Below are 15,788 nucleotides of genomic sequence, written 5' to 3'. Positions count from 1 at the left end.
ACACCAAAATCCTTTAAGTTGACCTAATAATCACATTAATTATATATGTTCAATAAATAAAGACTGTCCTTGCAATGATAAAACAAAGTTTATTGGCGGAGGCATACAACTGCTTTTTTTTTTTTCTCCATTTTTTTCCCCCATATTTTATTTGGGGGTTGTTCGATATCGCGGGAAATATCGCGATATTCACGAAATATCGATATCAAAACATATCGGATATATCAAAATGTCGAATTTAATCACTTTTTGGGAAATACTAACAACTTGGGCTCATAACTGTGTGCATGTTGTAGTCCAGTCGGGAATCTTAAGAGTTCATGATGCATCCAATTCACTACAGGCGTTTTTTTTTTTTTTTTTTTTTACAACGGGCCACCATCTTGCTGATCAGCACGGTAAAATATCTGCTTCAGGGCAAGTCTCAGCAGTGAAATGAACCGTGACGGAGAGAGTGAGAGACTCTGTGTGTGTGTGTGTGTGTGTGTATGTACACGCATGTGTGTGTGTGCGTTTGACATTTGCCAAAGCAATGTCCCGTGGTTAAACACATCAGATTGGCATGAGTGGGACGGCGCGGAGGGAGAGGTGGACATTATCTTTAGTAGGCAATCTGTTATTGTCAGCGGGCCGCAATGAACGGTTACAATTTCACACTCGGCTGTGCTGTGGTTGACGTGGGTCCCGGTTTTAAAAAAAAAAAAAAAAAAAAAAAAAAAAAAAATCAAACTGCATCAAAGGTCGATGGAAGATGGAGAGAGGGGGAGAAAATGAAGAGAAATACAAGGGTTAAAAGAGACAGAGGACGAGATAAGACGGAGGAAACAAGAAGAGATGGAGGGGAAAAAAGATGTGTTGACGCAGAGTGGGAGCCAGAGGTTGTGCGCTATCTCTACAGTCAGGGTTTTATTGCTAATGGGAAAGGCTGCTTTATCTGCTGTAACAGGCAGTTTCAGTAGCCGGGCTTCATTGTTGTGCGACACAGTAAAAATATGTCCTCTCTTTTGCATCGACGTGGAACACTGCAAATAGGCTCGGGGGGGGATTTCTTTTTTTAATACTTCAATTTACAAGTCATAACTGGTATTTCTACAGCCTCTCCAAAGCCATAACCATATCTAGAAATGAGGTGAAGTGCAATTTTTTCGCCGCAGATCCGAGAGTTCTAGTCCTCCCAGTCAGCAGTTTTCACCCTGATTGGGTCTTATGTGAACAAAAAAAAATTCACTCCGGCACTTCACTGTGAGTTGTTTATATCGGAAGAAGTCGCTCCGTAGGCTATTTCTGTTACCGTACACACACACACACACACAGAGCAATATCCTGTTTTTCACCCCGGCCAGCTACCATGTATTTTTGGCCCAGTTCCCAGGATTGTTGACCTGAAGGATTCCTGTTGCGGTGTTTAACCCAAGAGGTCGAGTTGGGTAAAGGGAAATGGAGAGAGAGAAAGGAGAGGATTAAACCGATGTGTGAGGTGATTTGTCTCAATAATGACAAATATGTGTAATAAAATACATAGAAATATGAATGGGAGAAGATAAATAAATAATACAATCCACATGTATGTATTTAGATTGAATGCAACAAGACAGAAACACAAATAGGCTATATCTATTGTGTTCTGTAAAACAGTGGTTCTCAACCTTTTTCATATCAAGGACCCCAAATTTAATCCACATTAGAGCCACGGACCCCCATTTGATACCCAAATCTGAGGATATTTTCATTGTTAGATATGATTTTGTCCAGAATTCCATGACTATCTGTATCGTAGGTAGAGAGATAACAGAGAAACTATGATCAAAACAGTCATTCTTCTACATTCTCTAATTGTGTTAACTTCTTGAAAATTAAAATAATGGAGAAGTTTAATAATTCATCAATTTACTGGAGACCCCCTGGAACCCCCTCAAGGACCCCGGGTGGTCCCCGGACCTCACGTTGAGAACCCCAGACTGGACTACGTGATTTGTGATACCAAATTCATCTATCACACCTATTACTTAACAACAACACCAGGAAAACAATCAAGAGCGCTTTCAAAAGTAATTACAAGGAAAATCGGTGACACCCATCATCAGAAATAAACAATCAAAGTTGGGGAACTTGCCAAAAATACAAATTTTCTTCCTGCTTTCCTCCCATAGGTCTGTGTGGAGGAAGTGCCTCTGGGAAAACCACGGTAGCCAATAAGATCATAGAGGCGTTGGACGTTCCCTGGGTGGTCCTGCTCTCCATGGACTCTTTCTACAAGGTACAAAAACCCAGGTGACAACACAGTTAGAACGATAGGTCGATGGATGGATAGATAGATTCCGATAGAATGCCCCTGTCTGAATATTGATATGCATGTAAATGTGCTCGTCCTTCCATTCATTGCCATTTCTCAGTGTGTCCAAAATGTGCGTACACATTGGGTCAAAGATTCTATAGAGGCACGCACGCACGTACTTTCTCACGTCAAGTTGTTTGATATAAATCCCAATGTTTGCGTGGAAAGTGCCATATGTATCTTTTTTTTGTGCGCACGCAACGTTTATTAATGAGCCCTCAGATGTGTCATCAATCCACAAATGAGAAAGAATATGAAGAATTTAGAGCTTATATATATGTACATATGTGTTCGATTTTCACAGGAGGTCTACAGGCCATATATACAGTATGTACAAAAAGTGAGATGTGTAGAACTTCACCTTATCAGATATATTCAATTTAGATTTCAGAATTCAATGTCTATAACATGTTCAATACGTGCGGACTGGAAAAACGGCATTAACGAAACGGGAAGGAGGAACATTTTTAGGTCATGGAAGCACTGGAATGACACGGAAAAGTCGTGGAATTGTACGTCGGGGTCACATAGGGAAATTCGGAATCCACCAGAGAAAGTTGGTTTCTCATAGTTCTCATAACGAATAGTGTACATACAGTGCCTAATACCTTATTAATTAGAGTACAATGATTGGTATCCTTTTCCTTTGTTCCTTTGAGATATTTCAGCGTACCCACTCAGCATTTTAAGTCCGACGTTCCGCAAGATCGATTGATTTTAAAACGATACGGCCCTTGTAAATGAATTATTAAACCGATGTAAAATACAAACCCCTTTTCTCTCCTCAATCCCATGCAGACAGCGGGTCATTAATCCTGATTTCAGCATAATGACTAAAACCCCCTGGCCGATAAGCGACTAAAACAGAATAATTCATATCAATTACGCCCCTGCTCCACATCGGGACCAGAAGTCGATGGCCCCTCAATTTCCTTCTACTCGCTGAATCCAAAAGAGCCATTATGTCTGTACATCTCTATAGATTGGCCCTAGTTGTTGTAGTCTTAAGTCGGGTGGGTTAATTCTTAAAGGAAAACTCCACCCTCTGATGCCTACGCTGATAGATATCAGTGTGTGATGTTCAGTGCATTCCAAGGGTTATTTTGTGATGAAGTGTTGTAAATTCCCCTTTCCCTCAACCTGCCTCGTCTGCCTCTTCTCCCGTTAATGATTTCCTACGTTTCCCAGAATGCCTTTTGACAACCCCGCTCCACCCCCAACCCATTCCTTCCCCCTTTCCCCCGCTGCCCTGTCTCAACCGGTCATAAAAACAAAACCAAACAAAAAAGTTAGATAAATTAGGTACTATGGCCTGCAACAGTATGTCAATATGTCCCTTGCTCAAAGTCTCACAAGTAACTTGAGAGTTGAAAGTCAAAGAAAAAAATATAAGAAAATAGTCTAGAATTCACAACTCTGAGATTTGTACACTTGTGTTTATGCAAATTTTAGCCTAACTCAAGTAAAGTTTCTTTGAGTATCTTGAAAAGCCCTATGCAAATAAAATACGGTAACACTTTACAATAAGGATACATTAATTAAAGGTTATTTAATGCTTATTAAGCATTAACTACCCCTTAATTAACAGTTAACTAATGTGTCTGGTAATCATTTACTAATGGTGTTCATGTTAATTAAGGTATAAATTTATACATTATTTAATAGTCATCTTTATAAACTATTAAATAATGTATAAATTAATACCTTAGTTAACATGAACACCATTAGTAAATTACACATTAGTTAACTGTTAATTAAGGGTTAGTTAATGCTTCTTAAGAATTAACTAACCCTTAAACATTAACTAACCCTTATTAAGCATTAACTAACCCTTAACTTAGTGACCCTTATTGTCAAGTGTTACCTAAAATACTATTATTAGATTCCAAACAAGTAGGCATGAATATTTTTTTTATGGTTGCATCATGTAGAGTTGTTAGCCCACAAAAAAAGTAATGCTGCATAGTATCCATTTTTTCATACAAAGAAATTATTTGTATGGCAACATTAGCGCAATACAGACTCAATGTCTTAGTGATTCTTGTCCTTGCAGCTGTAGGCCAAATGCATTTTCCTGGAAAATATCTGTTGAACATCTGTCAATGTTTTTGTTGACAATGACCTAAGGGGAAATATGTGTCCACAGCCTGTGTTTTGGTGGTAGCACACTGTTTTGGATTTTTCGGGGGCATGAACATATTCAAATGTTCCTCCAGGTGAGCGTATAAATAAGGAGGGGGCACTCTCATCTGTACAACCCGGGACTGTCGGACTCTACATCTACCGATCCTCCACCTACAACTAAGAAATGCCGCATGGAAAAGAAACTTGTGCATGACCGCTCCTGGCTCTGGATCAATATTGGCTCAACATTTGTCAAATGGAGAGCACTAAAAGACTCGAAAAGGGTTTTCCAGTGACAAAGAGCTGGCTACAGTAACTGTTACCAGGGTCATTACCATGCTAGTTTTTCAGGGGACACCTCTCCACATGGCATTAGTACTACCAGGGGCAGTTTCATTAGTATGGCTTTCTATGGAGTTTTAGTGCCCCCATGATGGTCTAAATGCTGTTTCGGAGACTTTTCTACCCTGACAAGAATAATGTTCTGGTGGAAACACTGAATCCTTGGAATTATTTGGAATTGCTGCAGCTTAAAAACAGTCACATTTAAAGATATCGGCACAAAATATTAGCTGTCAGCAGTTCCTGTCCAAAAAGATCGGTACTGGCCTTCAGAAACCCACAGCGATGGAACCCCACCTGGAGCCCTCTGGTTACAGGTCTCTCTAACCAGTGTCTGCCACCATACCAAAAAATAAACTGCAGCTGAGGAGCCGGGAGCCCCTTTGTTAATATATTTAGCCTGGAGTCTTACATGCTTAATTTGCCCTTTTTGTGTGTCCCAGGTGTTGAATAAAGAAGAGCAGGAGCTAGCAGCCAAAAACGAGTATAACTTCGACCACCCCGATGCCTTCGACTTTGAGCTGCTGGTCACCGTCATCAGGAAGCTGAAGAAAGGCAAGAGCGTCAAAGTCCCGGTGTACGACTTCACCTCCCACTGCAGACGCAAAGAATGGGTAAGACCTTCTGACTGACTGACTGATCAACTGTCTGAATGACTGGTCATGTTTGACTGAATGTGTGTGTTGCACCAGTGTTTAGCCCCATTCAGACAGGGCTAGTTTCTCCAGGGCGTCATTTATCGATATTGCGTGCAACCATTTCCAAGCAAAGAGTTGGATTTACTGGTACTTGGTACTTGCTTGGTTGCTCTGGTATGGTTGATTGCTTGATGAACAATTTAGACAGTGTATTTGGTCCAGTATATTATCCACCGTTTAAGCATTGGGATTTAAAATGGCTATTTGACAGTCCTTTTAAATATTAGTATGGGTGTGAAATTGTGAAATTCAAGGTGTAGGCAATTTAGCAATCATATAAAAGACAGCAATAAGTTTGGTGTACTTCAAATGGCTCAGCTTGCGTTGACGGAGAATTTGGCGCATGCATTGCGCAGGGAGCATGAAACTTTTTAACTTGGAGTGACGAGCGGCTATTCCGAAGATGTTTTCCAAGGTGTGTTTGTCACCTTGTCCATCAGAAAGCGAGGCCTAATGCACTAATGCTATCATGGCGCATATCGCTGTTGTCCTATGAAAATCTCGCAGCTCCGTTTTTGGCGATTTTCATTTTTTCCACTTCAATCCAAGGATTTCATGGTCCTCTACGCGTTGAGAAAGTGTGAGCAGTGCCCTATCCCTTGAAGGATTTGGCACTATGGGTTGAGAAACACTGGCTTATGAAAAGGTTAGTAGTGCTGCTTTGAGCACTGTTTGTATGAGAAGCAGCTACCAGGCTTTGCTTTGCAGTGACATTGAATCTGGGAAGACTACACACCTCTGTCTGCAATTTGGCAAAAAAAACATCCAGCTGGAAAAAATACAAGCAAATAGTAAACATGTTGTCCCCCACCAGTGATGTAGTTCCACCCTTGGGTCAGTCAGTGATTGCTGAGTGTACTTGAAATATGAGTGAAACTGTATAAGCATTTTGGTATGGGACAATGAAAGGACAGATTGACCATATATTTCTGTTGCCTACTCTCCTCAGAATTAGGTTTACAAGTTATATCTTGAAATGTAGTAACTGTAATTGTCCTGTTTTTACTCAATACAGTACAAAATATAAGAACTACAATACGCAATAAATACAATCTGTACATTACACAATGTACACTAAAATACAATTTATAATACAATATACAATAAAACAAACAACACCAGGAGCGTGAGTGTTATGAATAATATAAATGCTAAATGATAAGTGATATATGGTATTGCACAGTAGGTAAGTGATAATATGATATAAGTAGTCAACACTGAGGCACAGTGGTACTGCAGTGATGATGCAATAACAGAACAACAGTCCAACAACTGGACAATAACTACAGTGTCTTGTGGTTAGAGGTTTGCCCAAAAATTCTCCATTGACTCTCACTTCAACACATCAACCCAGTCTGATGTCTCCAAGTGTGTAGTGTGTGTAGACTATTATGTTACCTATGATAACTTTAACTGGATTGCTTTACCACTGAGTCCCCATTCATTGTCCCCCACATTGTATGATAACTTTAACTGTATGACCTGCTTTACCACTGAGTCCCCATTCATTGTCCCCCACATTGTATGATAACTTTAACTGTATGACCTGCTTTACCACTGAGTCCCCATTCATTGTCCCCCACATTGTATGATAACTTTAACTGTATGACCTGCTTTACCACTGAGTCCCCACTCATTGTCAATGCTGCCCCCTAGCGGCACAAAGTCAACGTTACAGTGTGACGAACAAACTAACGAACGAACGAACGAACTAACGGATGGAGACCGATCCATAGTCCCCTCTTTGGTGGGGGACAAAAATAACAGAGGAGCAATATTAATATTAGGCTAATATTATACACGCATTCACACGGCCTAGTGAAATTCGCTGAAGTCACCGGTGACCATGCAGCTGTTTAAGGTCGAGATTTAACAATTCATTACTTTCATGTAACTTTCATTACATGGCGGATTCGCGCTGGATTAAAATGACCCAGCGATCTCCGCAATTACCCCAAGTCACTGAATGTCCCCCGATTTGCCCCCCCCCCGAGCGAATCGCACTTAAGAACCGATCCGGACGCCTGCCCAGTCTGCTAATCATGAAGGATTTAGTGTACAGGACATTACCAAGGCAACGACCACAGATTCCAGTGTGGAGAATCAATCTGAACCGCTCTCTTTCTAATTCCCTCGTAATGTCATTTCACGGCCGAGCGGCGCGGCGCCACCCGGGGGAAGCCGGCTGACATGACTAGTAACTCAGAAATCATTTTATGGGGCCCTTTTTTTTTTTTTTTTTTGTATGGTTCTGAATATAATTATGCCTCAGGGCCCGAGGGATGCCGGCACCAAGGCTGAATTAGCTGTAGGCTGTATCGTGTGTGTGTGTGTGTGTGTTTCTACCAGTTATGTGAATGAAGGATTAGGGCACCGCTCACCCTCCTCCCTCCTCCAGTGAAATTAGAGGTCACACACACACACACACACACACACACACTTAAGGATGTTAAGGACTCGCTAAATCACCTCATAGAAAGGAACTGAGGGAAATTAACCAATCGATGAACACTCATCTCTTTCTTTAGAATGCACTCTCCGCTTCACACTCTCTCTCTCTCTCTCTCTCTCATTTTCTCTCTCTCTCTTTCTCTTAGTCTCTCGCTTTTCTTCACCTCTCTCTCTCTCTCTCAAAATCAATAGAGAGGTGTCCAGTCCGTTGACTTGAGCGTGAAGCCGGTCAGGGGAAGGTAATAGGATCGTGCCATTTTCTCTGCGATGGAGACAGTGATTACTAGCACACACACACACACACACACACACACACACACACACACACTCAACTCCCCTTGGAGAAGGTTTCCGATGAGGCTTATCGGATGACGGCAGAGGAAAGGTGAACGGAAACGGTGGCGGGGAACTTTCAGATGATGAAAGTTCCCGAAAAAAAAAAACGGCACAGAAATGAATCATATTCTGTTGGGATGGCCAAGTCGGACGTTTAGAAATGCGAGCAGCTGTTCGGATGTTGTTGCCAAGACGAGTGGACATCCAATATGGCCACCAGTGGGTGTGTTAACGTCACCTGAAATCCCTCTCTTATTTCATTTCTTCCTCTCTTGACAGAAAACGGTGTACGGGGCCAACGTTGTCATCTTCGAGGGCATCCTAGCCTTCGCCAACAAGGAGCTGCTGAAGGTAAGATACTCTCTCCTCTCCGCTTTCCTCTCCTCTGTTCTCTCCTCCCTCCCGACCTAGGTCAAATAGTAGGTATCTAGTTGGAAAAACACCAGGGTCACTTGATTTCTGTTCTATTACAAGTCAAGGTTTTCACTCCTGGGGCTTCCCAGTGATGCAAGTGGTTCTCATATCTAATGCTGCATTCACATCATATTGGAAATACTGTAGATAGTAGCTTTCTGCTTGAAAAGACTGTTCACCTCGGCTTTCAGATGTAAATACTACTAGAAAATACCGTTCACTCAGCTTTCAGATGTAAATACTACTAGAAAATACTGTTCACTCAGCTTTCAGATGGTAAATACTACTAGAAAATACTGTTCACTCAGCTTTCAGATGGTAAATACTACTAGAAAATACTGTTCACTCAGCTTTCAGATGGTAAATACTACTAGAAAATACTGTTCACTCAGCTTTCAGATGGTAAATACTACTAGAAAATACTGTTCACCTCAGCTTTCAGATGGTAAATACTACTAGAAAATACTGTTCACTCAGCTTTCAGATAGTAAATACTACTTGAAAATACTAAATACTACTAGAAAATACTGTTCACCTCAGCTTTCAGATGGTAAATACTACTAGAAAATACTGTTCACCTCAGCTTTCAGATGGTAAATACTACTAGAAAATACTGTTCACCTCAGCTTTCAGATGGTAAATACTACTAGAAAATACTGTTCACTCAGCTTTCAGATAGTAAATACTACTTGAAAATACTAAATACTACTAGAAAATACTGTTCACCTCAGCTTTCAGATGGTAAATACTACTAGAAAATACTGTTCACTCAGCTTTCAGATGTAAATACTACTAGAAAATACTGTTCACCTCAGCTTTATGATGTGGAAAGTTGACTTAGCAATTACCAAGTCGACCAATCGGCTTACCTTTGGGGCATTGGGAGGGGGCGGAGCCTCAAGTACAGCCCCTCCAACACGGTGCCCAAAATGGCCTGTAGCTCTTAAGGTGGCAGTGGAGCACGAGAGAATATATTACTGACAATATTTCTTGTTATAAATAATTTTAACATGAACAAAAATATCACAGCTGTACCGTAAGTAATCAAAGAGTCTACAGAAAACTTCAACCATGGCATCTTCAGATACAAACATCGTTTTTCCCATATGATGTGAATGCAGCATAAGGAAAAATTTGGGGTTCGGATTCGACCAGGTCCGCCCGTTCTCTCTCTCTTTCTGTGCCGAGTCTGATTAATCGCTCTGCCAGCTCGGAGACGACCAGCAGCCTGATTAATGGAGCACTGATGCTCCGATTCTGAGTAGGGAAATTAGATCAGCGAGCTGCTTCTTTGGGTTTTTATCTCTCACTGTGTATGTATGTGTGTGTGTATGTGTGTGTGGTAGCGTTAGACCGATATGTCAGTTTGACAATGGGTTGTTAAAATAGGATCTGTTCCAGTCAGTGTCGTCCACCTCTGATATAATGGAAATAATGCATTTTAATTGATTATGTATTTATAGTAGAACTGATCTATGGGAAGACCTGAACCCGAATTGATTCATGTCATGGGCCAATATTGGCCTTTTATTAAATATCAGATATCATCCAGTCAGTGTCCTCCTCTAATATAATGGCGGTTCCTCTCTGACCACAGCTACGGAAAACAGTCTGGAAAACCTGACATGACGTTTTGTTTTCTTTATTCATTTGATTGTTCAATAATGGTTTGTTTTTTTTGCCCACTAATTTCATTATCCAGGGTTTCAATGAGAGTTTTAGTGTCCCGTGGTCTAAATGCTGTTTCGGAGGCTTTTCTACCTTGAGAAAGATAATAACTTATGCCATAAAGATATTACTTAATGTGAATGTGTACAAAAAAATAGCAGCAGCTTCAATCCGAAAATATCAGTATCAGCCTTCAAAGCCCATATCAGTTGTACCTATATGTGTGTGTGTGTATGTAAAGAGGGGACAGCATTTGTGTGGAGGAAATGGGTTCTGGGTTCTTATTAATGATGCTGTTGAAGGCTCCTTTTCTGCACTCTGTTTTTGTGTGTGTGTGTGTCTGCATTTGTATTTGGTTTTGATGTATGTGTGCATGTGTGTGTGTGTGTGTGTGTGTGTTGCCTTTCTGTGTACTCGCCAGAGGAAATCCATACGAATGAAAAGGAGAGCGTTTGTGTTCGCATCGACAAAGCGGTCCTGCCTCTGCTGATTTATCCTTCCAGCCTTTTGTAGCGGGGGGTGGGGGTGTGTGTGTGTGTGTGTGTGTGTGAGAGCTGGAGCGTGGCGATAAGGCACTCAGCCTTCCCCAGAGACCTGACTGCGGAGTTGATTACCCTCTGATTCAGTTAATAAGAGCCATTGTCGATAGTGATTAATCATTTGTATTATGTGTACATCCATGTAATTGAAGTCAATTACAGCTGTGTATTGTGTATGTATAGCTGTGTACAAGTTCCACACACACACACACACACACACACACACACACACTATTCAGCCTATTGTCAGCCAAGTGTTGCAGTCTTGCATGGAGACTACGTGCAAGGGGAGTTCAAACTCACAAATGGAGGGAAAATCCTTTTAATGGACAGTACTGTATATTTTATGTTTTAATTAGGGCTGGGCGATAATTCAATATTATCGTTTATCGTCTTTCAGAGGAATCATATCGTGATGATACAAAGATATTTTAATATCGTGACACATTTCTGCTGTCTAAATTGATGAGGACAAGCAAATTTTACTTAAAAACTCTCATAAAATGAGGTATGGTAGGAATATTATTTGAATATTTCTGGTTTGTTTGACATCACACCTAACATCACCATTCGGTTCAATGAGATGAACATTAATTTGATTATTTAACGTGATTTTGCATACATGAACCATATCGTGATATATATTGATATCGAGAAAAATCCTTATGATTATCATGATATTGATTTCAACCATATCGCCCAGCCCTAGTTTTAATGCAAAGTTTCCATTTTTATTCTACCTCCGAATCAGAATCAATTATATCGGCCAAGTAAGTTTGCACTTACAAAGAATTGGACTTTGACTGTTTCTCTTTCTTTGTTGGTCACATCACACTTAACAGCTCAAAATTATAAAAAGTAGTATATAAAAAAATTAAAGTAGAGATTTAGGGAATAGGTCTATTTTTGAAGTCGTATACAAAGTATAAGTAGTATATAAAAAATACAGAAAGAGAGAGAATTTTAAGAAATAGGTGTTTTTTTTACACAGTATGCACATGATATCTGTTGGAACCTGACTGATTGTCACTGATGGGAAACTATGGAAGTCTAATAATAAACAGAAACAGAAAATATCTGCAGAAACAGAAAACAGAAACATTTGCAGATGTAGAAAATAGTGGACTGGGTTCAGGGTGTTTCGAACAATGCAAAGATGAAAAAAAAGAAAAAAGTGGTCAAGTGAAAAAGTGTAAAAGTATAAAAAATCTCCATTCAAACAACTCTCAACTATATATAGAGTACAGAGAGATCACATGGGCCGCAACAGCTGCAGACTCACCATAGAGAATGGAAGACCGGAATAATCGAATGACCATGCATGGATGAATGTTCAGATCAGATGAGTAATGAATATCATAAGACATGTATCAGTGTACGCAAAAAAGAAAACAACAAAACAAAAAAAAAAGACAAAATATGCAAAACAAAAAAAGTGAAAAAGAAAATGTTTAGTAACTATGTACACATACAAATAATGTGCATATTTACAAGTATGTAATAACTTGATTTTGCTGTCTTCAGTGTTTCCTCTGTATTCATTTAGTAGAGAAATTTTGAACTTAAAATTGTAGTTTAGTCTATCATCTAAAACGAATATAAGCATAATCCACATGTTTTAGAAGTAATGATTTTATTATGATTAAAAAAATTTTTTTTGCACAACAACCTCAACACGAAACATAACTTGGACCCAAACTAGACTAGACAAAACTAGTTATCGCCCCCAGCGCCACAGCTGCATCAAATTACAGAGGAAACACTGAGATAAGTGACCTTATTATGTATGCAAATTACTTAATGCCCCTTTTAAATTTGTGTGTGAAAAGAGGATACATTAGTTGAAAAATAGTTGCTAATAACAACTAAACATACAACTGTGAAAAAGGCCAAAGTTTCAGAGTTTACTATTTCATGGTGGGTGACAAAAAGAAGTGAGCGGGTCCCTGTGGCAGCAGGTTAAGAGCGTGATCTACAGCCGAGGCCTCGCTCTCTGACCTATCAGAACACACCGCTCCTCATTCACCTCCTCCCATAGGCTGACAGTTCTGCTGACCCGGCGATATGGCCTCTCCTGGTTGGTCAGGTTGTCAGATTTACAGCGGAGGGAATCCACCGGCTTGTTGGGCCACTGAGTTACACCTGCAACACTCTCTATCATTCTCATGGAAATCACTCACACAGTCTCTTTTTCGTTTAAAAGTCATCGATAGTTCTTTGTGCGGGCGAGGCTGCTGCTGTTTTGTTGCTCCAGCAGTGTTGCGATGCTGAGTCGTTAATTGTTCCTGGTTTTGCTGAATAGAGCTTTAGTTTAGTGGGGCTGACTGGATGGATTGACGGCTGACTTGCTGGTGTGTGCAGGAACGCAACATTAATGGCTATATTGGCTTATTTGAGAGTACTAGAGCTTGCAGCCTTCACACTTTGTTTCTTGTTTGTTTCTTTCCATCTTTCTTTCTGTCTGCCTTTTCATTTGAGTCTCTCGTCTTCATCCCCCTCCCACTCTAATCAGTCCCTCCAGGGAATTGCGATTTTTGCGATCGCGATAGTTAACACAAATTCAAGAAATCGCCGCGATATTTGCGAGAGCTTGCAGTTTTGCGAAATTGCCGCAACTTTTCCGCATGAAATGGCCAAATCAATTTCGTGTCATGGTAACTTACGTCATCGCAGCACGCAGCACTTTTTTTTCACATTTTTTTCACATTTTTTTCCCTTTGCTTGCAATTTTTCCCAATTCCCGCAATTCTACCGCAAAAAGAGCACATAAAACTTCACAAATTGTTTCGCAATTTTTGCGAAAAGCTGCTGCAAAATCAAGCATTTCTGGCTGCAATAATCACAAAAAAACTCTGCAAAATCCTGGTGGGACTGTCTAATACATTTATTACAACCAGTACATATACATACATACATACATACATACGTACATACATACATACATACATACATACATACATACATGAATAATGCATACTAAGGTTATAATATATGGGGCCAATATTGGCCTTTTATTACAAAACAGATTGTCCAGTCAATGTTGTACACCTCGGACCAGCACCTTTAATCCAAAAATAGCGGTATCGGAAACCCAAGTCACTCAAACCCTATCACATACACTAATAACATCTGCTTTATACATGAAATGAACTAGATGAACTTTAAGGACTTGGTCATGTCTCTCCACACCGCCAACGTCTCTCTCTTTTCTCTCCCTTCCCATCTTCCAGTTGTTGGACATGAAGGTGTTTGTGGACACCGACTCGGACATCCGGCTGGTACGGAGGCTGAAGCGGGACATTTCAGAGCGGGGGCGGGACATCAGCGGCGTCATCAAACAGTACAATAAGTTCGTAAAGCCGGCGTTTGAGCAGTACATCGAGCCGACAGTTCAGGTGGCCGACATCGTGGTGCCCAGAGGTCAGTGGACTTTGGTTCTTCGGCCAAAGGATTTCTTGGGAAAGGGATCTTAGAACTGCCTATATCTAGCCTGACAGAGGAGTTTAGTTTTGCTAAAGTAAGACTGGAAATGCCACTGACAAAGCCGAAATACCCAACAGTTAGGAATGTTGTGCCTACTGTATCAGTGGAGTGCAAATGGAACCTTGAGCTTAACCGGATACAGGTAGGAGGAAATATGAAGCGGGCCAATCACAGTTCTTGCGGTCTTGCGTCACCCTAGCATCACCCCAAAATCTCAGTAAATGGGAAGGTAGGGACCCTTCCTGTCCCTTATGTTCAGGCATAGCTACTCTTAGACATATTTTGTCAGGATGCAAACAAAGTTTGTTTGCCACAAGGGCGATACACCTGGTGACATAACCAGGTTTTGAAGTGTCTAGCAGCAGCAGTGGAGAGCAAACAAGTAGAAATTAATTCATCAGCTGATAGGAAGGAAGATGGTACAATTGTTTTTGTCCATGAGGGACAAAACCAGTTGTAGGCCATTTGTAGGGATTGTAGGCCAGCTAAGGGTGAGCAGAGATTGGCAAATGGCAGTAAATTTAAGGAAAAAGTTGGTCATCCCACAGGAAATGGTGAGTACTGAAGTTCCAGATTTGGTGTTGTGGTCAGAGACACAATCTTACAGTTCCAATGATAGGATGCAGTAGCTGAGGCATATGAAAGAAAAATGCTTAGGTATACTGAGTTGGTAGCAGAGGTGGAGCAGCGGGATTGAACGTTTAGACTATGTCCTTTGGAGATTGGATGCTGAGGGTTTGTAGCCAAGTCTGTCAAAAGCCCATATCGGTTGAACCCTACTGTGTTCCTTGGGATGTTCTCTGTGTCTTGACCTTGTCTCATTTACAGGCGGAGAGAACTTTGTAGCGTTGGATCTGATCGTCCAACATGTCCACAGTCAGCTGGAGAAGGTAAGGATGGCTTACAGTTCCTCGCCTCGTGTTTTTGTTGTTGAGTTTGGCCTTGAACAAGTTTGCACAAAATCAGCCCAACACTCAGTTTGTCTGTGTTTCCATTCACAATTCTTGGTCCATGTTCACGCTATTACCCTTTTAGTTTTAGCCCTTGTGCTTCATACTGATCAGACCATGAACCCTGCCTCCTCTTAGCTTTGAATGATGAGCTCACAGAAAATGCAGTCCATGTCATGTGTGCTCCTCTAAAAAGCTGAGTTTTCCTCAACTTTAGAAAGTGTGCCACCCCTTAAAAGACAGCAGGCACAACTGTTTTTCCAGAGCGGAAAGTTTCAGACCGCCTTGCGGCCAAAAAGCACAGCAGAGCGGAATGGTGTGAACATGGCCAAACTGCTAAGTTGATTTGAGGGCAAACCAGTCCTGAGGCTCACTTTGTTGGACCTGCGCATGCAAGCCTGACATAACGCAATGTAATATGACCAGACCTCTAACATCCATCAGAAAG

The 15,788-nt window shown here is 40.9% G+C and overlaps 1 protein-coding gene across 4 annotated transcripts in view; it reads left to right on the top strand.

The window, feature by feature from the left end:
• Positions 1-15,788, top strand: part of LOC139653663 (uridine-cytidine kinase-like 1) — a 43,308-nt gene that overhangs the window by 8,260 nt on the left and 19,260 nt on the right. For all 4 annotated transcript variants that reach the window (XM_071530576.1, XM_071530575.1, XM_071530578.1 and 1 more), the window contains 5 exons: positions 2,151-2,257; positions 5,245-5,415; positions 8,566-8,637; positions 14,138-14,327; positions 15,219-15,280. In XM_071530576.1, the coding sequence (XP_071386677.1) occupies positions 2,151-2,257; positions 5,245-5,415; positions 8,566-8,637; positions 14,138-14,327; positions 15,219-15,280 (602 nt within the window). The remainder of the gene's footprint in view (positions 1-2,150; positions 2,258-5,244; positions 5,416-8,565; positions 8,638-14,137; positions 14,328-15,218; positions 15,281-15,788) is intronic.

Source organism: Centroberyx affinis, unplaced genomic scaffold, assembly GCF_046629955.1.
Source record: "Centroberyx affinis isolate AG114_WGS23_722 - 3 ecotype Tasmania unplaced genomic scaffold, CSIRO-AGI_Caff_v1 ptg001945l_1, whole genome shotgun sequence".
NCBI classification, from domain to species: domain Eukaryota; kingdom Metazoa; phylum Chordata; class Actinopteri; order Beryciformes; family Berycidae; genus Centroberyx; species Centroberyx affinis.
This window is presented reverse-complemented; position numbering and strand designations above follow the sequence as displayed.